Source organism: Callithrix jacchus, chromosome 21 (assembly GCF_049354715.1).
Source record: "Callithrix jacchus isolate 240 chromosome 21, calJac240_pri, whole genome shotgun sequence".
NCBI classification, from domain to species: Eukaryota; Metazoa; Chordata; class Mammalia; order Primates; family Cebidae; genus Callithrix; species Callithrix jacchus.
Window position 1 is genome coordinate 50,908,409 of NC_133522.1, and position 24,574 is coordinate 50,932,982.

At 53.8% G+C, this 24,574-nt stretch overlaps 1 protein-coding gene across 4 annotated transcripts; it reads right to left on the bottom strand.

Moving 5' to 3' along the window:
• Positions 1 to 801: 801 nt before the first annotated feature.
• POFUT2 (protein O-fucosyltransferase 2) lies at positions 802 to 24,509 on the bottom strand. 4 transcript variants are annotated; one of them, XR_013530692.1, is made up of 9 exons: positions 24,355 to 24,509; positions 22,572 to 22,822; positions 21,048 to 21,192; positions 20,008 to 20,118; positions 14,899 to 14,965; positions 13,894 to 14,019; positions 5,277 to 5,457; positions 4,736 to 5,042; positions 802 to 2,281 (listed from the first exon to the last, which is right to left on the bottom strand). XR_013530692.1 is itself a non-coding variant. In XM_008986810.5 (9 exons), exons 1-9 carry the CDS (start codon positions 24,483 to 24,485, stop codon positions 2,128 to 2,130), a joined length of 1,290 nt encoding a protein of 429 aa, XP_008985058.5. In that variant the 5' UTR covers positions 24,486 to 24,509; the 3' UTR covers positions 802 to 2,127. The 4 variants fall into 4 exon arrangements, 2 of the variants coding, with proteins under 2 accessions (XP_008985058.5, XP_008985059.5); XM_008986810.5 differs by having other exon boundaries at positions 4,919 to 5,042; XR_013530693.1 differs by lacking the exon at positions 20,008 to 20,118.
• Positions 24,510 to 24,574: the final 65 nt, after the last annotated feature.

Sequence of the window (24,574 nt, forward strand, 5' to 3'; positions counted from 1 at the left end):
ACCTAAAGTAATTGACCACCCCTGCTTCCCAAAGTGCTGGGATTACAGGCGTGAGCCACTTGTGTCCAGACCAAAGTTTTCTTTCCACACTCATGACCACTGTCTTTGACACACAAGGGCCTCCTCACCAGCCTCTGGCTTCCAGGCTGTTCTCTGCACAGTGGCCACAGCATGCCCTGCTCAGGACCCACAGTGGACCTCCTGCCCACACACCTCCCGATGCACCTCTGGCCCAGCAGCTCCATCTGTCACACCAGCTTCCTTTTGCCTTGGCCGTGTGTGCCCCAGGGCCTCTGCACTCAGTTCCCGGTGTTGCAGGCTACAGCCCCTCCCTTTCCCGAGCCCCTCCCAACCTCCCACCTCCTCCAGGCTGCTTTCTCCACTATAGTCATGCAGCATTTGCCAGTGCCCAGCACACAATCTTCTCACTGGCTGGTCTTTTCACACCACAAAGGCCATACTGCCATCTATGTGCCTAAAACGCTGGCAGTTTTCAAACATTTTACAGCTGTGGGATTCTTTCCCTAAAGAGGCCTCCCGGCAGGTTAATGAACAGAAGAGGGCTGGCTGCTGTCGGTGATGAGCCTTGCAGGGCCCCTTGAGCAGACCCCGGCCACACTGGGGACCCAGGGGTTCTGGCAGGAGTGTCCTGACATAGATGCCACAGCACTCAGGCCAGCAGGAGTGCACCTATCCTGCTCCCCCACGCCTAGTCGCCATCTGTGTTCTGGGAAATCTGAAAGGATTCTTTCATCTTCTGCTGGGTGGCAGGAAAGGAATCTACACTCCACAGCTACCAACTATGATAAAGCAGTTTATTTTTCTTAAAAAGGAAGGTACATGGTCACAGTCCAAAATGTTTTATACAGCTCTCAGCCTGAAGAAAATTCAACTGATGAAAAAGGCACTGTTTCTAGAACAAATGGAAAAACAATAAATACGTCACCACAGAACCCTGCCACAAGTTCAGGGTCAACGTTAAAAGCTTGAGAAGCAGACACAGCAAGGTGATGTCCTAGACTAGCCAGAGCCGTCTGTCCCTCCTCACTGTCCTCCCTGTCACACACGTCTGTCGCTGTTCCTCAGCCCCCACCAGCCTGATGGAGGGTCACACAACACCATGGTGGGAAGGTTACAAAGGGCAATGGGCCAAGGGGGTGAGGAGGGCCCCCTGACCCTGAGGACTCCCGAGGCACTGCTGCTCCTCCCTCCTTTCTGTGTCCAGTGCTGCCCTCTTTGCAAGTGCCCCTTGTGGTTGTAGCATGAAGACCTAGAAGTGATTTCTGTAAAATGGGTACAAGGAGTTCCCCGATAAGGGCTCATCCTAGACGGCCTTCTGGAGTCAGTGTGGCCAGCCTTTCTCATCTCTAATTCTCAAGAGTCCAGAGGCCCCACGTGCACCTGCCAGCCAGGGTGAGGGTGGGTGGCTGGGTGAGTAGGGCGGAGCTATAATTTCCTACAGACAGTCCACTGAGTGTCTGCCCCAAGACATCACTAAAGAAATCCCACGCTGACGTGCAGACGGTGGGGCCTGAACTGTCATCACTCCACGGGGCTCCTTGAGGCCTCAGGCCCCTCCCTGTGCAGCACCAGGTCTGCCTTTCACCCATCCCAGGAGAAAACGCACTCGCAGGCAGCCTCCTGCTGCACAGAAGGCACGGGGGCTTCCTAAGGCCCCTGGCCGCTCCCAAAGAATTTAAAATGACGCTGCTCCTTGCACCGGCTCCCAAGAATATGTCAGCCCCATGTGCACCCAATGGAGGCAGCTCACCTGCCAGCATCTCTCCTCAACTCCCTTAAAATATGAAGACTAGAAAGGCCCCGAGCTGGAGCCTGACACTCCCTGCTTCTGGACCACCACACAACTGGGCTGTGGGTTCAGACACCGCCTGCAAACACAACCACCGCCCTGAGGGCAGCGGAGCCTCTTCCCAAGCTGACGGCGGCCAGGAATGCTGGGGACAGAACGCGACTCTAGATGCGTCATACCCCAAGGGTGGGGCCTCTGCTGGGCCTGGGGCCCTGCGAGGGACAGTCGTGTCCACCCAGCTCCTGGCTGGGCAGTAGAGGCTGACTCTGCGATGGCAGAGCATCCACCAGCGTCGGCCGGCCAGGAGGGGCGCCGTCTCAGTAGGTGATCTTCCAGTGGGTGGGCTGCTCACACGCCTTCTCTTGGTCTCCGCAGAATCTGTTGTACGTCGTCCTGGGGTCCAACCCCAGGATTTCTCTTTCCTCGTGAATCCGGAAAGAAAATGTTGAGACTGAGGTGCCGATAAAAAACCTGCGAAGGATCAGAGGTTCCCGAGTTACACAGAACTGAGAGAAGCAGGTGAGCAACATGAGTTCGGGTTCCACGGAACCAACACGGCCACACCCCAAGCGACCGCACAGGTCAGCCGCCCGCCCCACAACGGAGCAACCGCACGCACCAGCCGCCCGCCCCACAACGGAGCAACTGCACGCGCCAGCCGCCCGCCCCCCAATGCAGCAACCGCACGCACCAGCCGGCCGACCCCCGAGGAACGGCATACACCAGCCGGCCACCCCCCCTGCTGGCACACCTCACTCGGGGCCTCAACATCTGCGCCCTGAGGGGCTCTGCCTGGTGCTGCAGCCCCCTCCCCTGCTGCCTCACGGTCGCAGCCGCCACGCTCTCGTCCTGCCACACGCCCCCTGGGAGCCGTCCTCTTGTCACCAAATGCCAGGCCTGCACACGGTGCAGGTTGAATGTCTCCTGGAGATTCCCACTAATCGACACACTGTGTAGCCAAGGCACGGGTGTCCTTATCCCGAGGCACAGCAGAAATCATGGAGGTCCAGGCCTCTCTACGTACAGGCTGCATGGGCTGCTGGGGACACCCTGCTCCAGGGGTCCTCCTGACCTCCGGGTCAGCGGCCTGCCCATTCATTCCTCTGGATCCCCTCTCCAACAGCACTTTATCAACAAGCAATCCTCAGAGACGTTTCCTCAGCAGACATGAGGTGCACACCGCTGTACACGGGGCCATGGGGCCAGAGGGCTGCACAGGCCTGGCTGCTGCTGTGTGGGGGACGGCGTTGGTGGGGAGACCTCACCACCCCATGCAGAGGGGCTGCCAGAGTGGGCGGCGCTGGTCCGGAGGTGGAGAACCTCCAAGTCAGCGGGCCGCACACCTCCTGCAGCTGAGGGGAGGGGGCTGAGAGTTTGGTGTGACACCTCCCCACAGCAGACCTCCTGGGCTGAGACAGCACGGCCAAGCTCACAGTCAGAATCCCAAGGCCACAACTGAGACTTGAGCGAGCTCGACACCAGCTCCTGCACACCGCCCGGACCACAGAAGCAGGGCATCCTGTCTGCTTCACACAGAGAGGACCTGACTCCGCCGCAGAGCCACTGTGGGTCTCACATGCAACACCCAGAACACAGAGGCAACGCCAGACACGTGGAGACACTGGCACAGGGGAGAGCAGAACCCACACAGACCACGCACATGCAAGGGAGAGGCAGAACCCACACAGACCACGCACACGCAGGGGAGAGGGAGGTGAACCCACAGAGACCACGGATACACAGGGGAGAGGGAGGTGACCCCACAGAGACCACGGACACGCAGGGGAGAGGGAGGTGACCCCACAGAGACCACGGACACGCAGGGGAGAGGGAGGTGACCCCACAGAGACCACGGACACGCAGGGGAGAGGGAGGTGAACCCACAGAGACCACGCACACACAGGGGAGAGGGAGAACCCACACAGACCACGCACACACAGGGGAGAGGGAGGTGAACCCACGCAGACCACAGACATGCAGGGGAGAGGGAGGTGAACCCACAGAGACCACGCACACACAGGGGAGAGGGAGAACCCACACAGACCACACACACACAGGGGAGAGGGAGGTGAACCCACACAGACCACAGACATGCAGGGGAGAGGGAGGTGAACCCACACAGACCACGCACACGCAGGGGAGAGGGAGGTGAACCCACAGAGACCACGCACACACAGGGGAGAGGGAGAACCCACACAGACCACACACACACAGGGGAGAGGGAGGTGAACCCACACAGACCACAGACATGCAGGGGAGAGGGAGGTGAACCCACACAGACCACGCACACGCAGGGGAGAGGGAGGTGAACCCACGCAGACCATGCACACGCAGGGGAGAGGGAGGTGAACCCACGCAGACCACGCACACGCAGGGGAGAGGGAGGTGAACCCACGCAGACCACGCACACGCAGGGGAGAGGGAGGTGAACCCACGCAGACCACGCACACGCAGGGGAGAGGGAGGTGAACCCACGCAGACCACGCACACGCAGGGGAGAGGGAGGTGAACCCACGCAGACCACGCACACGCAGGGGAGAGGGAGGTGAACCCACACAGACCACGCACACGCACAGGACCACGGGGATTACAAAGCTCTGTGACCGCAGGGAGGACTGTTCCCTCTCCTTTCGTTTTCCATTTCACTCTAAATGTTTCGTCGTAATCCCAACCTTGGTCTCCTGTGCGGACTGGCAGACAGCCCTTTGGAGGAAGAGGCCCAGGCCCCCTCCCGCAGCAACCCCATGAGAATGATCACAGGAGGGCCTGCGCTTCCAGCCTTGAGGACACTCGGGACGCCCTTCAACACACACAGCACCAAGGATGCGTCCCAAGCCCACGGCCTGGGCAGGGGGCAGACAAGAGCAGAAACTGGGAATGACAGGAAAACGAGAGCCAAGACGAGGCTCTGAGACGAAGCCATACCGACAGCCTGCTACGGAGGAAGATGAGCAGTGAACTTCAGCCCAGGAGGCCTGGAGTCAGGCGTTCCAGGAGACGCAGGCGAGGAGGCAAACAGTACGGAAGTGACCACTGTGCACACACAGGCCCGTCCCTTTTGAAAGCCCCAAACGCGCTCCTGGCCGACAGTGCTAAGCGGGCAGGCACCTGGCATGTGAGCAGATCCACTGATCAATGATCGCGACACCTCCGTCCTTGTAGAGCTCCAGCTCCTCCCACGTGGGTTCAAACCTCACCATCTCGGGTAACAGCTTTTTTAGCTCTTCGTATTCTGCAAAGTAGAAGAAGAGACCCTTTGAACTGGGACCCTCCAGTAGGCACAGACAGGTCTCTCTTCAGCGGAAAGACTTGGCCTCTTGTTAATTCGTTACAAACTGGCTCAAAAGGTGCAGGCGCACATTCAGCTTTCCCCTCCAGGAATCACAGCTGACGATCATGCAGGCCTAGGTCTACCCAGAACCGAACCAGGGATCAAAAAGCCACGGAAGGCATTAAAGCTCCATACCCCTCCTGACGGCATCTGTGGCCACAAACACCTTGTCCAGCTGCTGAGTCTTCATGAGGCTGCGGATCTTCCTCACGGCCCCTTCTAGACTGGGCACATCTTCTCTGTGACCCCAGATAAAATCTTTTCTTCTCAGGTGGACTCCCAGGTAGGGTCCCCCTAGCGCCGAGCCCAGCGTGACCTAGCGAAGAACCACATGGAAATGCAGAAACTGACAGGCAGATTTGAGGCTCATCATGGGCACCCCGATGAGACTCAAGACACAGAGCGACGGCTGCTTCCACATGGCCGCCTCCACAGGGTGGCCTCCAGGGCTGTCTAAGGGATTTGGGTGGAATCTCAGGGGCAACCAGATGGCTTTTTAAGAAGCAGTATTAATTACCGCAGATCCTTTTTTGAGTTAAATAAAAGTGTTTAAAAAGAGAACAGCATGTGGTGACTCACGCCATGAACTTCTGCTCCAAGAACCACCACAGGAATGTGCCAGAGGCCGAACTAATTCACGGACCCTGCAGATGAAGCAGCTCACAGCTGCAAACTCCCGCAGAACCAGAGCCCTCCGCTGCTCTCCTGAAAGCGCCACCAACGTGAGCCGTTACAGCAAATCTTAACTCAACAACCCCGCTCCAAGGAAGGCGAAAAAGCAGCTAATTCCACCACCTGCAACATCCTGGCTGATCAGAGGGCCCGGGTCTGTCCACGTGACAACTTCGCTGTAGTATAACCAGCATTTGAGAAAACCAGTGCACTAAAAAGACTACAACCAAGGACCCCCCAGAGTCCACTTCACTCCCCTGCCACCTCCACCAAAGCAGTTGCTATATCCACGGTTGGGAGACCCGAAGATGGATCATATCACAGGGCTCTACAGACATTCCCCAGCGCCATCCCAGGACCCGGTGGCCCACTGGGTGGCCAGACCCAGAAGAGCAGTAACAATCACTGCAGCCCAGCTCTGAGGAAGCCCCATCCCTAGGGGAAGGGGAAGAGCACCACACAGCACCCTGTGGGACAAAAGAATCTGAACAGCAGCACTGGAGTTCCGGATCTTTCCACTGAAATAGTCTACCCAAATGAGGAGGCAGAAAAGCAACTGTGAATATGACAAAACAGGGTTCAATGGCACCCTCATAAGATCACAGTAGCTCCCCAGCAATGGATCCAAACCAAGAAGAAATCTTTGAATTGCCAGATGAAGAATCCAGAAGGCTGATTATTAAGCTACTCAAGTAGGCACCGACAAAAGTAAAAAACAACTTAAATGAAAAAAAATCGAATACAGATGAAAAACTCTCCAGAGAAATAGATATCATTAAGAAAAAAACAATTGCAACTTCTGGAAATGAAAGTCACTCTCAAAGAAACAAAATACACTGCAAAGTTTCAACAACAGAAGAAAGAACTGCAGGGCTCGAAGGCACGGTTTTCAAACTAACCCAATCCAACAAACACAAAGAAAAAAGAGCAATTAAAGAAAAATGAACAAAGCCTCCAAGAAATCTGGGATCATGTTACACAAACAAACCCGAGGATAACTGGTGTTCCCGAGGAAGGAGAGGGATCCGAACGTCTGGAAAACTGATTTGAGGGAGTAATCGAGGAACTTACCTGGTCTTGCTAGAGATCTAGACATCCAAATACAAGAAGCTCAAAGAACACCTGGGCAATTCATCACAAAAAGATCACCTATGCACACAGTCTTCAGGTTATCTAAAGTCAAGATGGAGGAAAAGTCTTAAAAGCTGTGAGCCAAAGTACCAGGTATCCTATAAAGGAAAGCCTATCAAATTAACAGCAGATTTCTCAGCAGAAACCCTACAAGCTACAAGGTACTGGGGTCCTAGCTTCAGCCTCCACAAACAAAATAATTATCAGCCAAGAATTTTGTATCCAGCAAAACTAAGCATAAATGAAAGAGAGATCATCTTTTTTAGACAAGCAAATGCTGAAAGAATTCACCACTACCAAGCCAGAACTAGAAGAAATGCTGAAAGAAGTTCTAAATCTTGCAACAAACCCTCAAAATATACCAAAATAGAACCTCCTTAAAGCATAAATCTCACAGGGTGTACAAAGCAATAATGCAATGCCAAAAAAAAAAAAGGAAAAGGAAAAGCAAACAGGATATTCAGGCAGCAACTAGCATGATGAAGAGAACAGTACCTCACACTGTAATACCAAAGTTAAACGTAATACAACAGTACCTCACACTGTAATACCAAAGTTAAACGTAATACAACAGTACCTCAGACTGCAATACCAAAGTTAAACGTAATACAACAGTACCTCACACTGCAATACCAAAGTTAAACGTAATACAACAGTACCTCAGACTGCAATACCAAAGTTAAACATAATACAACAGTACCTCACACTGCAATACCAAAGTTAAACGTAATACAACAGTACCTCAGACTGCAATACCAAAGTTAAACGTAATACAACAGTACCTCACGCTGTAATACCAAAGTTAAACGTAATACAACAGTACCTCACACTGTAATACCAAAGTTAAACGTAATACAACAGTACCTCAGACTGCAATACCAAAGTTAAACGTAATACAACAGTACCTCAGACTGCAATACCAAAGTTAAACGTAATACAACAGTACCTCACGCTGTAATACCAAAGTTAAACGTAATACAACAGTACCTCAGACTGCAATACCAAAGTTAAACGTAATACAACAGTACCTCACGCTGTAATACCAAAGTTAAACGTAATACAACAGTACCTCACACTGTAATACCAAAGTTAAACGTAATACAACAGTACCTCACACTGTAATACCAAAGTTAAACGTAATACAACAGTACCTCAGACTGCAATACCAAAGCTGAATGTAAATGGCCTAAATGCTCCACTTAAAAGAAACAGAATGGGAGAATGGATAAAAATCCACCCAAAAGCTGTGAGACAAAAGTCTTCGAGAGACTAACTTAACATGTAAGGACTCACATAAACTTAAGGTAAAGGGGTGGAAAAATGCAAATGGAAACCAAAAGTGAGCAGAGTAGCTTACTCTTGTATCAGACAAAACAGACTTTAAAGAAACAGTTAAAAAGAGATGGAGGGACATTATCTAATGATAAAAGGGTTAGTCCAACAGGAAAGTATCACAATCCTAAATATATTTGCACCTAACACTGGAGCTACCAAATTCATAAAACAATTACGACTAGACCTAAGAAATGAGAGAGACGGCAACACAATAGCAGTGGGGACTTCAATACTCCACTGACAGCACCAGAGAGGCCATCCAAACAGAAAGTCAACAAAGAAACAAGGACCTCAACTATACCCTAGAACAGATGGATTGAACAGATAATTACAGAACATTCTACCCAACAACTGCAGAACATTCTGTTCATCAACACATGGAACATTCTCCAAGGTAAGTCATATGACTGGCCACAAAACAAATCTCAATAAATTTAAGAAAATCAAATTATGTCAAGTACCCTCTCAGGCCACAGTGGAATAAAACTGGAAATTAAATCCAAAAGGAACCCTCGAAACTATACAAATACATGGAAATTAAATAATCTGCTCCTGATCTTTGGGTCAACAATGAAATCAAGATGGAAATTTAAAAATTCTTTGAACTGAACTAGTGACACAATTACCAAAATCCCTGGGATGCAGCAAAAGTGGTGCCAAGAGGAAAATTCACAGCATTAAATGCCTACATCAAAAAAATCTGAAAGAGCACAAATAAACAATCTAAGATCACACCTCAAGGAACTAGAGAAATAAGAACAAACCAAACCCAAATCCAGCAGAAGAAAAGAAATAAGATGAGAGCAGAACTAAATGAAACTACGATGAACAAACAAAAAAATACAAAAGTTAAATGAAACAGAAAGCTGGTTCTTTGAAAAGATAAACAAAATTGATAGACCATTATTGAGATTAACGAAGAAGAGAGAGAATCCAAATAAGCTCAATCAGAAACGAAACAGGATATATTGCAATCGCTACCTGAGAAACACAGATGATCATCCAGAGCTACTGTGAACACGTCTATGTGCAAAAACTGGAAAACCTGGAGGATAAATTCCTGGAAATACACAACCCTTCCAGATTAAACCAGGAAGAAACAAACTCTGAACAGACCAATAGCACGTTGTGAGACTGAAATAATTTAAAAACTGCCAACAATAAAGCCCAGGACCCAATGGATTCACAGCTGAAATCTGTCAGACATTCAAAGAACTGGTGAAAGATCCTACTGAAAACTATTCCAAAGACAGAGAAAGAGGGAATCTCCCCTAAATCAATAGACCAATATCCCTGATGAACACAGATGCAAAAATCCTCAACAAAATACTAGCTAACTGAATCCAACAGCATATTGAAAAGATTACACACCATGATCCAAGTGGGTTTCATACCAGGGATGCAGGGATGGTTTAACATACACAAGTCAAAAAATGTGATCCACCACACAAACAGCACTAAAAACAAAAATCGTATCAATTCAATAAATGCAGAAGCAGCATTTGACAAAATCCAGCATCACTTTATGATTAAAATCCTCAGCAAAGGTGGCGTAGAAGGAACATAACTCAAGGTCTTTGAAAAGACCTTGACTTTGAAAAGTCATCTATGACAAATCCAAAGCCAACATTATACTGAACAGGGAAAAGTGGAAAGCATTCCCCCTGAGAACTGGGGCAAGACAAGGTGCCCACTCTCACCACCTCTATTCAACACAGTACTGGAAGTCCTAGCCAGAGCAATCAGACAAGAGAACGAAATAAAGGGCATCCAAATGGGTAAAAAGTAGGTCAAACTGTCACTGTTCACTGATGATATAATAGTGTACCTAGAAAAACCCTAAAGACTCATGGAAAAAGCTCCCAGATCTCATAAATGAATTCAGTCAAGTTTCAAGACACAGAATCAGTGTATTCCAAAAGATGGAGAAAGTCGTAAGTCAGTAGCACTGCTATCCACCAACAGCGGCCAAGCTGAGAATCAAATCAAGACCGGCTTTTACAACTGCAAAACAAAAGCAAAACACCCCACAAAACTTCATCTCTACAAGGAAAATTAGAAAACACTGCTGAAAGAAATCATGGGGGACCTAAACTAATGGAAACACATCCCATGCTCATGGATGGGTAGAATCAATATTGTGAAAATGACCACAGTGCAAAAGCAATCTATCAGTGCAATTCCCATCAAAATGCCATCATCATTCTTCACAGAACTAGAAAAAAAAATCCTAAAACTCATATGGAACCGAAAAAGAGCCTACATACCCAAAGCAAGACTGAACAAAAAGTACAAATCTGGAGGCATCACATTACCCAACTTCAGACTATCCTACAAGGCTACAGTTACCAAAACAGCACAGCCCTGCTATAAAACTAAGTAAGTAAACCAGTGGAGCAGAATAGCGAACCCAGAAATACAGCCAAATACTTAGAGACAACTGATCTTTGACAAAGCAAACGAAAACATAAAGTGGGGAAAGGACACCCTATTTAACACATGGTGCTGGGATAACTGACAAGCCACATGTAGAATGAAACTGGATCTTCACCTCTCACCTTAAAAAAAAATCAACTCAAGGTGGATCAAACACTTAAATCCAAGACGTGAAATCATAAAAATTCTAGAAGATAACATCGGAAAAACTCTTCTAGACACTGACTTAGGCAAATCATGACCAAGAGCCCAAAAGCAAACGCAACAAAAACAAAGATTAATAGGACATAATTAAACTAAAAAGCTTCTGCACAGCAAAAAAACAAATCGGCAGAGTGAACAGCCCCCAGAGTGGGAGAAAATACTCAAACTTTGCATCCGACAAAGGACTAATATCTAGAATCTACAAGGAACTAAAACTAATCAGCAAGAAAAAAAACCAAACAATCCCAATGAATACACAGTTATCAAAAAAAGATACACAAATGGCCAACAAACATATGAAAACATGCTCAGCATCATCAATGGTCAGGAAAATGCAGATGAAACCACTGTACTCCTACAAGAACAGCCACATGTAAAAATCCAAAAACAGGCCCAGCGTGGTGGTTCACGTGTGTAATCCCAGCACTTTGAGAGGCTGAGGTGGCTGGATCACTTGAGGTTAGGAGTTCGAGACCAGCCTGGCTAACATAGTTGAAACCCTGTTTCTACTAAAAATACAAAAAATTAGGTGGGCATGGTGGCAGGTGCCTGTAATCCCAGCTACTCGAGAGGCTGAGGCAGGAGAATCACCTGAACCCAGGATGCAGAGGTTGTGCCACTGCACTGCAGCCTAGGCGACAAGAGAAAAATTCCATCTAAAAAAAAAAAAATCCAAAAATAAAAGATGCTGGTGTGGATGTGCTGAAAGGGGACACTCTCACACTCGTAGTGGGCATGTAAACCAGTACAGCCACTATGGAAGGCAGTGTGGAGATTCCTTAAAGAACTCAAAGTAGAGCTACCATTGGACCCAGCAGTCCCACTCCCAGGTGTGTACCCAGAGGAGAAGCTGCTATATGAAAAAGACGCGCACACACGTGTACAGCCGCTACAAAGACACAGAAGCAGCCTAAATGTCCACCCACCACCGAGTAAAGAAAATGTGGTACACGGGCCGTAAGCAGGAATGAAATGAATGCATCTGCAGCAACCTGGATGGAGGCGGAGGCCACTGCTCTGAGTGCAGTCACTTAGGAACGGAGAACCAAACATCATGTGTGCTCACTCACACGCGGGAGCTAAGCCATGAGGACACAAAGGCCTAGGAATGACACAGCGGACTTTGGGGACCTGAGGGTAGAGTGGGAGGGGTGAGGGATAAAGCCTATACACTGGTTAGAATATACACTGCTCAGTGACAGGCACACCAAAATCTCAGCATCACCGCTAAAGAACTTATCCATGTAGCCAAACAAAACCTGTTCCCCAAGAACAACTGAGGTTTAAAAAATGATAAAATAAGCCGGGCACGGTGGCTCATGCCTGTAATCCCAGTGCTTTGGGAGGCCGAGGTGGGTGGATCACCTGAGGTCAGGAGTTCGAGACCAGCCTGGCCAACATGGCAAAACCCTGTCTGTCCTCAAAATACAAAAATTAGCTGGGCATGGTGGTGTGTGCCTGTAGTCCCAGCTGCTTGGGAGGCTGAGGCAGGAGAAGTGCTTGAACCCAGGAGGTGGAGGTTACAGTGAGCTGAGATCACGTTACTGCACTCCAGCCTAGGTGACAGAGTGAGAATCTGTCTCAAAAAAAAAAAAAAAATTAAAATTAAAAATAAAATTTACAAGAATAAAAAATAAACACTGAAAATACAAACGAGATAAAAATGAAAAATCTGTTTTTCCCCAGTAAAAACTGTCCAAGTAACTTAATTATTGCTGGAACAATGAATGCCATTCCACTTGGAAATAGCTCAAATAACCCATAAAGAACAAACAGGCAAAATAGCATTTCTATGAAAGTTTTGTTTAAAAAACACTAAAAACAGATATTGAAAATGCTTAAAAATAACATCAAGTTGAAAAGGTGTGGGTAACACCCCTTTTGGGTGCCGAAGGAGAGCTAGGCAGACCCCCAGCACAATTAGTGCCTGAAGAATAATTTGCTGCTCATTTATTTATTTCTATATATCCTTTTATACATAATTGTATCTTAGTTCATAGTCGGGGGAATGCATAGAGCAGACACGGTACAGAGCATGAACTGAGGGTTAAACAGCTAGACATACATAAGCATATCTTGCTTATAGTCAGAAGAATATCTAGAGCGGACACGGTGCAGAGCATGATTTAAGGGAAATATAGTTATACCAGGAAGAGAATGTATGGCCCAGGCGACAGCGTTCAGTATCATAAAGATACCCGCTGTATGGCAGGCTTGGGGCGAGAGCCACGCCTCCTGAAAGGAGTTGTAGGACCTTGCGTCCAGTTCGTGTGGAAGGCTGGCCTCAGACCGGCAATCTCGCCAGCCTCTGATGGCTTAAAACCCCTCTAGTATAATGGCACCTTGGTGGCTGTACACCCTGTTAAATCTCTAGCCACTGTGCTGACTCCAAGCATCCTCCTTTAGAATTCCTTAGAAGTAGCCTGTCCCTAGATAAGAGATATTGCACACTGCACCCTCTTCACTGCGCACGGCCCACCTCCTTGCCTCCGTGACCTAATGGGGGTGACCCTTTACTTATTGCCCACATGACTGTCTCACTGTTCTTCAGATGACCTCACTCACTCCCCTCCCCCTAACCTATACCCAATAAATACAGACGCTCCTGGACGCTCAGGGCCTCGCCTGTCTCTGCTCGCTGGTGGCGTGGCCCCCTGAGCCCACCTGCCTTTTCCTTCGGTGTCTTATCTCTACCTCTCGGGTCCTGCGCCTCAGCACAGTGATAGGGGACACCCCACAACCCTGTAGGGCTTGACCCTACAAAAAGCAACACGTTTGTTGAAATGACACACCGCGACCAGGGCCCCAGGTCCCAGCACCTCCCGAGAGCAGGTAATTACCGAGACTCACATCCCAGAGAGGTGCCGAAGCATCCACGCCGCCAACCCCGCCGTGACTTGAAATTGAAGGGATGAGTTTTTGGGCATCTCAAGAGAATACGTTTTTTCTTATAAAGGAAAGGGAGAGGAGCTACCTTCATCTTCGTCCAGTCCTCCTGGAAGGGGATCCTGTCCGTGGCATCTGTGGAGTTGAGATGCCTACTCCTGAACTGGTCGCCCACCTCCCGCAGGTGCCTGGCGAACACCATGCTGCGACGCGTCTGTGGAAATGGCCATAGGCTCGGCTGAGAACATGCCCGCCCACCTGCCAGGCAGCCCTCCTGGGACAGGTTCTTCCACTGTTGCCACTGCCCACCCTGCAGCTGCCACAGCCCCTCAGTCACATCCCTCATCAACGCTGGCTGGAGAAGCAGCGCCATCCACGGCGGAGGCTCCCAGAAGCTCTCCGGCAGGAAGCCAATGCAGGCCCAGCTGCCCACCACTGCCGGCTCTGTCAGACCCCCTTGGGAGGCTGCAGCACACGCTGGGCAGTCGGCTGTGTCCCTGGTCTCTTCCCAACTCAACTTCCATCTCACTCCATCAGCACGTCTTGCTTTTGCCAAACTGAACGGGACTGACCCGAATGACGCCCCACGTAAGCAGGGACAATGTCTCCCGAAGGCAGATCCCGGCTTTACAAGCTGCTGCCCCAGTGAACACGTCACCGGACCTGCTGTGCCCACAAGAGGGAGCAGCCGCTTCCCAACCTCTGCTCCATTCACCCACAGAACCAGGGCAGCTGTGGAAAGTCACCCGTCAACACAGAAAAGGACACCAATGGGAAAGACCCACTGCAGAAAACAGCCCCACCTTTCAGAGCTAAAGAGAGGAGCAGGGAGGGGTCTGCGTTCCAGCCACTGATGGAGTTGACGACCTGGGGGCGGACTCCAGGGCGCCAGCTCTCAGAGCTGAGAGCTGGGCGGGCCTGCAGCCACGTGACATTCGGGGTGGCACAGGGTCACCGCAGGTGCCCAAATCCACAGCTTCCATTATGATTTTAATCAGCAAGCTCCAAAAAGAGCTGTCAACTGTTTAACATTTTCAGACACTAACTGCTGGACAAGACAGTGCTTTAGAAAGACTCCCGAGCAAACACTCACATCCCAGTATTCCTTTCCGCCATAGTGGTCGTGAAGCAGGTTTTCGGCACGGTCTAACATCACGGACCTGTTTTTAAACAGAAGAATCAACGGTTATGAGAGTTAAAGATGATGACATTCACACGCTCTCAGAACACACAGTGGGAGAACCCTGGGCCGGGGAAGCGGAAACCGTCCCAGAGGGACTCCAGCCAGGGCACGTTGGGCGGCTGTGGCCGAGACACAGGGAGGGTACCGTCAGCCTCCACACCACGGTTCTGAGGGGGCTTTCATGCCCCCAGCCAACAGAAAGAATGAACATCAGAGAAAAGTATCTCCTAATTTAAGGAGCGAAGTTGAGCGTGGGCAAGAGGCTATGGCAAGCCACAGGTGCCTGATGAGGGGAAGGTGGGGAAGCTTTTATTTGGCAGAGAGGAGAGGTTCGCAGAAGCTGCTGGGAACAGAGCCGGAGCTGCAACTGATCCCTGGCGGAGCTGCCATCACTGGGCTGGCGGTCTTTCAACAGCATGTCGCCCGAATCACTGCAGCCCCTGAGAACGCCCAGCGGCGAACCTGGTCATAGGAACGCGTGCGTGTGTGGAGCGGCAGCTGTGAAAGCGTGAGGTGCATGAAGGGCGGCGTGACGAGCCCTGGGGTTGTCTCAGAAAGCCTCCAGCCGGCCCGTATCCGACTCGCAGGCGGGCCTCCTCCTCAGTGTCTTCCCTGCGACTGACAGTCATCCTGGTGCCCGTGACGGTCACGCTACCTAATTCCAGTGAGGCAAGGCCTCCCCTACTCCAGCCACTGAACCAACCGTCACCAAACTCCCTAGAGCTCTTGATGCAAAATAAAAATGAAACACATGAAATGGATTGTGAGCACACAGACCCGGAATATTGGGGTGGTAAAGGCTGCAATACCAAAATCCAGACACTTTTAAGGAACAGACTGATAACTATGGAAAAAACTTTAACTTCTACAGAGAAACAATCAGTGACATATCTCAGTTGGCATTTTGTAGAATAACATTTCAAAAGGCTTTTAAGTGTCGTCGCACTCTGAAATGAAAAAACACGAATGAACAGAACAGATTCCACACTTCACCATCAGATCCACACAGATGGAAGCTCAGCCCTGGTGGCTCCCTGGGAACCAGCTCTGCACTGCCACTGCGGGGGACTCTGAGGACCGCGCCGAGGGCACACCCAGTTCCTCTTCTGGGTGGCATCCTACAGTTTTACACCCCCACGGTTTGCACAAAGACTCTTCTACGGAAACCCGGAAACAACCAAAGGCCAATTTTCTTCCAACTGTGCAGACAGCGGCCAAACAGCGAGGTGATGCCCGTGCGTCCGTAACAGCCCAGGTGTGGCTGGGTGGGAGAAAGGCAAACTGAAGTGTGGGGAGCGCGTGCGTGGTGACTCCACGTTTAAAAAGGAAGACGGCCGCGTGCACAGGCAGCGATGTGAGGGACTTTCTGGAGGCACGGGCGTAGCTGGACACGGTGGGTGCCGCCGGCCCTGCTTTCAACACGGTTTGACTGCTTTTGATGAAACGAAACCCCGCACTTGGGAAAGCACATTCCACGTGCGGGTAGACAACTACTCCAAAGCCAACCCTGCACAGCCGCGCCCGGGGAGGGGCGAAGCGCGTCACACGTGCCCCGCCCCGGCCCGGCCCAGGGGCCTCCCAGGCATCTTCCCCTGCCTCAGCCTCCTGAGTAGCTGGGACTACAGGCACGCGCCACCATGCCCAGCTAATTTTTGTATGTTTAGTAGAAATGGGGTTTCACCATGTTGACCAGGATGGTCTCAATCTCTTGACCTCGTGATCCACCCACCTCAGCCTCCCAAAGTGCTGGGATTACAGGCATGAGCCACCAACAGCAGTTCTTACTCCTGAAACGCACAGATCCTGTCTCAGACTCACCTTACCACAGGCTGCCTGTCCCTCCCTCCCTCCCTCCCTCCGTCCTGCGCTGGGTTTTGCCTACTGTGTCCTGGAGAGTCCTTGGTGGATGAACTGTGCTGCCGGGAGCTCCCTCTCTGAAGCCTGTTTTTCTAAGGGACAAAAGTTCTTTATTTTAGAGTAACTGGCTTTACCAATCTTTTCTTTTTCGGTGCATGCTTTTCACATCTTGTTTACAAAACCTTCCTGCCCGAGGGTGTTACGGCTTCACCTTCCCATTAGGTCTTTAACTCCCAGGTATCTAGAAGCGGATGACCTCAGCCCTCATCATCAGCTTCCTTTTTACCCTTAATCAGGACCATGTGCTTGGAAAACCCCCTCTGGGCTCAGCTCCATTCTAACCTGTGAATGTGAGTGAAAAACTGACTGGCAAGCCCCAAACATAGGCAGACTGGCCTCTGAAACGCAGGTATTTCACGAAATGAACCCAGTCCCCACCACATAAAGCTGCATCCCAACAGCCAAAACGATCCAGTCCAGTTCCCTCCACAAGCTCCAGGTCCTGCTTTCTGAGCAGCAGAGACCTGGGCCTGCGCTGGAGCCACCTGCCTTCACCAAGGCCCAGAGCAGCTGAGACCAGGGGGTCCCGGCCTGCTGGAGCCAGCGGCAGCTGTGACTGACCAGGGTGACACCAGGCAGTTGTGGTGTACAATGGGGTGGCAGCTGCCACGGCCTCTGGAGGTGCACGCAGGGCAGGACAACAGACAAGGCAGCCTCAGTGTGGGTGAGTGCGAGGGGCACCCATGCCCTGCTGTGCCCGGGCCTGCGGGAGACGCTCACACCATCTGCTGAGGGACTCAGAAGACCCAAGGTAGGTGACGGAGAGGGTCCCACCCTGCAAAAGGTTCTAAGAACGTGGCCAACAACAATTCCCTCCAGAGTTCACAACATCATCAGGTACCACCTGATCTGCAACCCCAGCATCCTGGGTGGACCCTCGAGGCCCGGCTCACCAGGGCCGGGGTGGACCCTTGAGGCCCAGCTCACCAGGGCCGGGTGCCACATGGGGCAGACCCATGAAGTAGAAAACAGATGAAACAGCGAGTGTCAGGGCGGGGATGTATTAGCAAAAGCTCCCCAAGTGCTACACATGGAGAACAGTCCCATGGTGAGCCCCCCACGGCTCCCAGTCCAGCCCAGCCCCTCCCTGCGCACCTGGCCGGGCCGAGCCCTCACCTCTGTGCCCCCTCCTGGCCATCCACGTCACCCACTGCCTTTCTCAGCTTCAGCCTGGCAGTCACAGCACCTCAGACAGGGACGCTGGAGAAGAACCGCTGTGACGCCCACCTCCACCCCTTACCAGTGGAGATTTCGGTACGGTCAGAGCCAGGGCACGGAGAGGACGCCTCAACAGCTCCCCTGGGAAGCTGCATCCGCACCTATGGGCATCTAGAGCTTTGGTGCGGCTGATCTAAACCTGGGTCCCTCCTGGGCTGTTTCCTGGGACACATGAAACCACCTCCCCAACCACCACACCCTGGGCCCACACAGTCTGCTCTCTGTGAGGAAGGTGGGCAGGGGCGTGGGAGTGCAGGCAGAGAGCCCCCAGCCAGCACGCACAGAGCAGGTGCCTTGGCCTCTCTGTGAGGAAGGTGGGCAGGGGCGCGGGAGTGTAGGCAGAGAGCCCCCAGCCAGCACGCACGGAGGAGATGCCTTGGCCTCTGTGTGAGGAAGGTGGGCAGGGGCGCGGGAGTGCAGGCAGAGAGCCCCCAGCCAGGACGCACGGAGCCGGTGCCTTGGCCTCTCTGTGAGGAAGGTGGGCAGGGGCGCGGGAGTGCAGGCAGAGAGCCCCCAGCCAGGACGCACGGAGCCGGTGCCTTGGCCTCTCTGTGAGGAAGGTGGGCAGGGGCGCGGGAGTGCAGGCAGAGAGCCCCCAGCCAGGACGCACGGAGCAGGTGCCTTGGCCTCTGTGTGAGGAAGGTGGGCAGGGGCGCGGGAGTGCAGGCAGAGAGCCCCCAGCCAGCACGCACGGAGCAGGTGCCTTGGCCTCTGTGTGAGGAAGGTGGGCAGGGGCGCGGGAGTGCAGGCAGAGAGCCCCCAGCCAGGACGCACGGAGCAGGTGCCTTGGCCTCTGTGTGAGGAAGGTGGGCAGGGGCGCGGGAGTGCAGGCAGAGAGCCCCCAGCCAGGACGCACGGAGCAGGTGCCTTGGCCTCTGTGTGAGGAAGGTGGGCAGGGGCGCGGGAGTGCAGGCAGAGAGCCCCCAGCCAGCACGCACGGAGCAGGTGCCTTGGCCTCTGTGTGAGGAAGGTGGGCAGGGGCGCGGGAGTGCAGGCAGAGAGCCCCCAGCCAGCACGCACGGAGCAGGGGCCTTGGCCTCTGTGTGAGGAAGGTGGGCAGGGGCGCGGGAGTGCAGGCAGAGAGCCCCCAGCCAGCACGCACGGAGCAGGGGCCTTGGCCTCTGTGTGAGGAAGGTGGGCAGGGGCGCGGGAGTGCAGGCAGAGAGCCCCCAGCCAGCACGCACGGAGCAGGGGCCTTGGCCTCTGTGTGAGGAAGGTGGGCAGGGGCGCGGGAGTGCAGGCAGAGAGCCCCCAGCCAGCACGCACAGAGCAGGTGCCTTGGCCTCTGTGTGAGGAAGGTGGGCAGGGGCGCGGGAGTGCAGGCAGAGAGCCCCCAGCCAGCACGCACGGAGCAGGTGCCTTGGCCTCTGTGTGAGGAAGGTGGGCAGGGGCGCGGGAGTGCAGGCAGAGAGCCCCCAGCCAGGACGCACGGAGCAGGTGCCTTGGCCTCTGTGTGAGGAAGGTGGGCAGGGGCGCGGGAGTGCAGGCAGAGAGCCCCCAGCCAGCACGCACGGAGCAGGTGCCTTGGCCTCTGTGTGAGGAAGGTGGGCAGGGGCGCGGGAGTGCAGGCAGAGAGCCCCCAGCCAGCACGCACGGAGCAGGTGCCTTGGCCTCTGTGAGGAAGGTGGGCAGGGGCGTGGGAGTGCAGGCAGAGAGCCCCCAGCCAGCACGCACAGAGCAGGTGCCTTGGCCTCTGTGTGAGGAAGGTGGGCAGGGGCGCGGGAGTGCAGGCAGAGAGCCCCCAGCCAGCACGCACGGAGCAGGTGCCTTGGCCTCTGTGAGGAAGGTGGGCAGGGGCGTGGGAGTGCAGGCAGAGAGCCCTCAGCCAGCACGCACGGAGCAGGTGCCTTGGCCTCCAGGCTGCTCTCGGAGCGGGCCACTCACCGGGCGGACGTGTTTCTCAGAAGCAGGGGTGCCACGACGGAGGCCGAGCCCTGGACGGACAGACAGGACACGTTTAGCCCCCTGGTCTCCTCATAACCCCAAAACCATCCTCTGGAAAACAAAACGCACAGCAGCTCTATTAGTTTGTTTTGCTTCCGCAAGGAAAACAAATCACACCGTGGCGCGCTTCTGATGAAACGTGGCTGCTTTGGGGAAAACACTGATCCTGACTGCGGATCGTGATGTTCTCATAACATTTTAAAAGCAACCCACGAGCCTCTCTCAGGCTGATGGACCACTGAGGCCCTCCCCAAGACAGGGGCTGGTGGGATGGCCAAGGCGAGGGAGGGAGCAGGACAGAGCTGGGGCCGGGGCAGGGTTGGGAACCAGAGGCAGCCCTGTGCGCCCTCAGGACCAGCCTGGCTGTGATTCTCACCCGAGTCAGCCACACCCTTCCAAAGCCCTCACCTGCTATGCCCTAAAGCCAGCTGCCCTGGCACTGGACACAGGGAGACTGTTAACTGACAGCTTTCCCACAGGAGGCCTGGCAGGGTCAGAACCTCTAACGGCAAGTGACACTTGGGACTCACAAGACCTCCCTTCCCATGGTGACATCCAAGTGCATTAAGATGCAGGGAAAAAGGAACAGGGTCTCAGCCAGGTGTTCATCACGGCCCACTCCAGAGACCTCATCAGGAAGGGGACCAGCACTGTCTAGATGCCAGTGGCGGGGGACACCGAGAACCCTGCAGCAGTACCCAGTGTGCAGAGAGGGCGCTGCGGCCGGGGGTGGAAGGGTGGTGTGCAGCAGGAGGAGCAGCCAAGGGTGCTGCAGCCAGGAGGAGGGGAGCACATGCGGCAAGAGGGGAGCGAGTGCGGCCGGCCGGAGGAGGGGAGTGCATGCAGCAGGCAGGGGGAGGCAGGCGGAGAAGGTGGGGGGGCTACTGCGGCAGAGAAGGGTGGGGGGAGGAGGTGGGAGACAGGCAGCAGGGCAGGAGGCGCAGGGCACATGTGGCAGGGGGAGCAGCTGCGGCAGCCACCTGTAGTACTCATGCTTGTCCTGTGAGTACAGTAGCTGATCGATGCACGGCCGCTCGTCCACCTTCTCTTCCCAGGTCCCTTCTTTCCACCCCTCTGCATAACTTTGTAGGACGTAAACCTGGTCAATGAACGGCCCACCAGACTCTGAAAGACATGAAGAGAAGGTGGACAGTGTGACAGTGATCATCAGAAGCTCACTCACAGAAACACATCAACCGCCAGCAGGTGAGTCTTACTACTGTACACCCCCCATTCCCAAAGGGACTGCAGGAGGCTGAGGCAGAGGCAGGGAGAGCACCTGCAATGAGGACACAGGATCGACAGCCAGCAACAGCAGCCGGAGGGCGGAGCTGGTCCCCGATTTCCCGGCCCTCACGCCCTGATCAGAGCTGTTCCCTGCTGGGATGGCTCCCCTTGGGAACTTGCTCTCTGGCCCTCTGTGAGGCCACCGTCTCCTACCCCCTTGGCTTCCCAAGCACTCGGATGCCCCAGGCCCAGACCTGCCCACTTCCCTGTCAGGAAACCCACTGGTCCCAAAGGGAGGTGAGAACAGCATCTCCGAGTTTCTGTTACCCAATGTTCAAGCCAAGGCTGGCTGCTAATCAGACTAAATGTGCAACCGTAGCGTTCATCTTCCAGGACTCACGAGCACATTTAGTCAGCTCAGGAAAGGACTCGCTCTGGGAAGTACAAGCTGTAGACTTCCGACTTCACATGGACGAGGATGTGAGAGGTTTCCCCCTCTGCTGCTGCGTGCCCCTAGCTCTCACAGAAAACATTTCAGAGTGACAAGATGGAGGGTGCGATGAGACCCACATCCTTGAAAAATCACGACACGGGAGCCACACTCCTTGGCAGGGAGCAAAGGTCTCTAAGCCCAGAGGGTGGCTGTCGAGTAAGACCCCAACACATGCTAAAAAACACGAGCCTGACTCAAACCCAACTCAGTCTTCAATGCCTCTCAAAGGCAGCAGAAATAAATTCCATCACTGGAATCTGTCTTCCAGACAACTCAACACACAAAGCTCTAAACACCTCATTCTAAGAAGAGCTTTAATTCCTCTCTCAAGATTAAATGAAAAGATTAAACAAGGGGGACCTTTATCTCTGGCGTTGCACTGACACACCACAACGTGTACTCCTCACGCAGTGCGTCATCCTTAACGGAAAACAACCTTTCGCACAGGGAGGCGAGTCCCGTCAGGACGACACCCGGGGCGGCCACTTTCTTAGGGTGTTAGGGCGGCTCTAACTGCATTCACCTACTCATCAGCCCAAGGTGGTTTCCAGAGGTGAGGGGGCACAACATTCATCCACCTCAGGTCTATCTCCCGAGAAACGTGGAAGCTCCTGCAGCATGGGAAAGGGACTGTGCTCCTGGGTGGAGCAGGTACTGCCACAGGCCTCAGGTAGCCCCGCTGGGCGCTGGAGGATGCTGGTGAAGCTGGATGATGTGTACCCTAGAAATGACTGCCCAGCCCCAGTTGAGCAACCTCGGCCTCCCAGCCTGCCGCCCGCCTCACCTGCGATAAACTGCTCATACTCAATGACGGGGATGTTTTTATTGAGACTCGGAAGATCAAAAAACTCAGACCAGGGAATCCGGACTTGGTGGATGTCAGGACTCTGCCAGTGATAGAGGCGGCCCCACGGGGGCAGGACGAGCACCCACTCCTCCGTCTTCAGCAGAGTCTTCAGGAGAGAGGCAATTCGAATATAGACATCCCTGCGCAGGTTGAAGCCTTCCGGGGGGTTGACGTCATACAGAAGATACCTGAGCAGGGAGGAGGAGCACCATGGGTCTTGAATGCTGAGGCAGACATGGAAAGCCGGCTGCTCAGAAGTCTCAGCGCATGGCCCGACTCCAGATCCTAACAATGGGTCCTAGCTAGTGAAGGCAGTGAGTGGCCTCTTTCTCTACGACCAATTACTTTCGGAGCCTGTGAGCCAGAGCAGACACGCTAACATCCTTTCAACCATCAGCAATAGTTCAAAACTATGGCCCGGGGACTCCCAGTGGCTAGAACCCAAGAGTCAGTACCCACGTGGTTCTCAAACTTTGCTCTGAAGACTCCTTCACTGGAAAAGGGCTGCTGGTTATCTGCACCATGTCTACGGACAGGTCCTGCCTTAAACATCAAAGCTACAAGCATTAATTCAGCTAAAAATAAGCCATCACATGTTAACAAAGTCACTTTTTTAACGAAAAAATAAGTGTATTTTAAAAAATGAATTAGAACCGGGACGTCCTTAATTTTTGCAAATCTCTTTGGGTCTGGTAATAGATTCCCATACGCTTTCTGCATTCAATTCGTTGTGACATCACACATCAGGTGGCTTCTGGGAAAACCCCTCAGTGCACTCGTGAGAGAAGTGAAAAGGCGCACACCCTGGTAGTACTATTAAAACGGCTGGGAAAGCTCAGAGTAGCATCACTGCCCTCACGAAAGACACCAAGCGCCCCAAGGCACAGGTCCCCAACGGCTACAGAAACCCTGGTCCTGGAGCTCTCCTCTGCCCCTGCTCTGCGCTGGTTTTCCACAGACCCCCATTGTCACGGCTGCCTGCAGCGCCCAGCCCTGCAAACGCAAGAGGGGCCGCGCGCACCCCTGGGTCCTGGCCCCACTCGGAGTCCGCTTGGAGATCCCACAACCACAGGGAGGCCGCAAAGCCGGACTTGGCCGAGACTTCTCTCCGGAGCGCCCGACACTGGCACTGACTCCCGGCTCTGCACACCAAGGCCCGGACCCATGTCGCTCGCAGGGGCCCTCCCAGGCTGAGCCTGAGCAACTCCCCGCTCTTTCCGGGCTCCTGAAGCTGCACCCGCCTGGCCTTGCAAACGACCCGCCCGCAGACCCGGGCCGCAGTGACGGAGCCCCGACTACAGCCAACGCGCCGGCCCGACCCTGCACTCAGCCCCCAGCCCCATCCCACCCCGCAGGCCCCTGCCCCGCCCCCATCCCACGCCCCAGGCCCCTGCCCCGTCCTCGTCCCCTCATCCCATTCCCCTGGCCCCTATCCCACCCCCATCCCATCCCAACACCCTGGCTTCTTACCCTGCCACACTCCGTGCCCCAGACCCTTAAACCCCATCCCATAGCCCTGGCCCCTGCCCCGGCTCCATCCCGTCCCCCTGGCCCGGGTCACCCTCCGTCCCGCGCCCCTGCCCCAGGACCCCATCCCATCTCCTTGGCCCCTGACCCCGCCCCATCCCAGCGCATCCCCGCCCCTCCCCCGCCCCCATCCCATCCTCTGACCCTGCCCGGCCCTGGAACCCCAGCGTTGGCACCGTGAACGCGCATTTACCGTCTGCGGGACGCCGCCCCCGACAGGATGTCGGCCGCCGACTGTCCGGGCCAGAACTCCTCACCCGAGGCCGAAGCCGGCGGCCAGGACACTGCCCCCAGCAACAAGGCGACAACCCCTAATGCCGCCATGGCCGCCGGCGGCCACGCACTTCCGGCGGACGCGCTCCGCCCCGGAAACACGCTCCGCCCGCGGAACGGGTGCCCAGTAGCCACGGCAA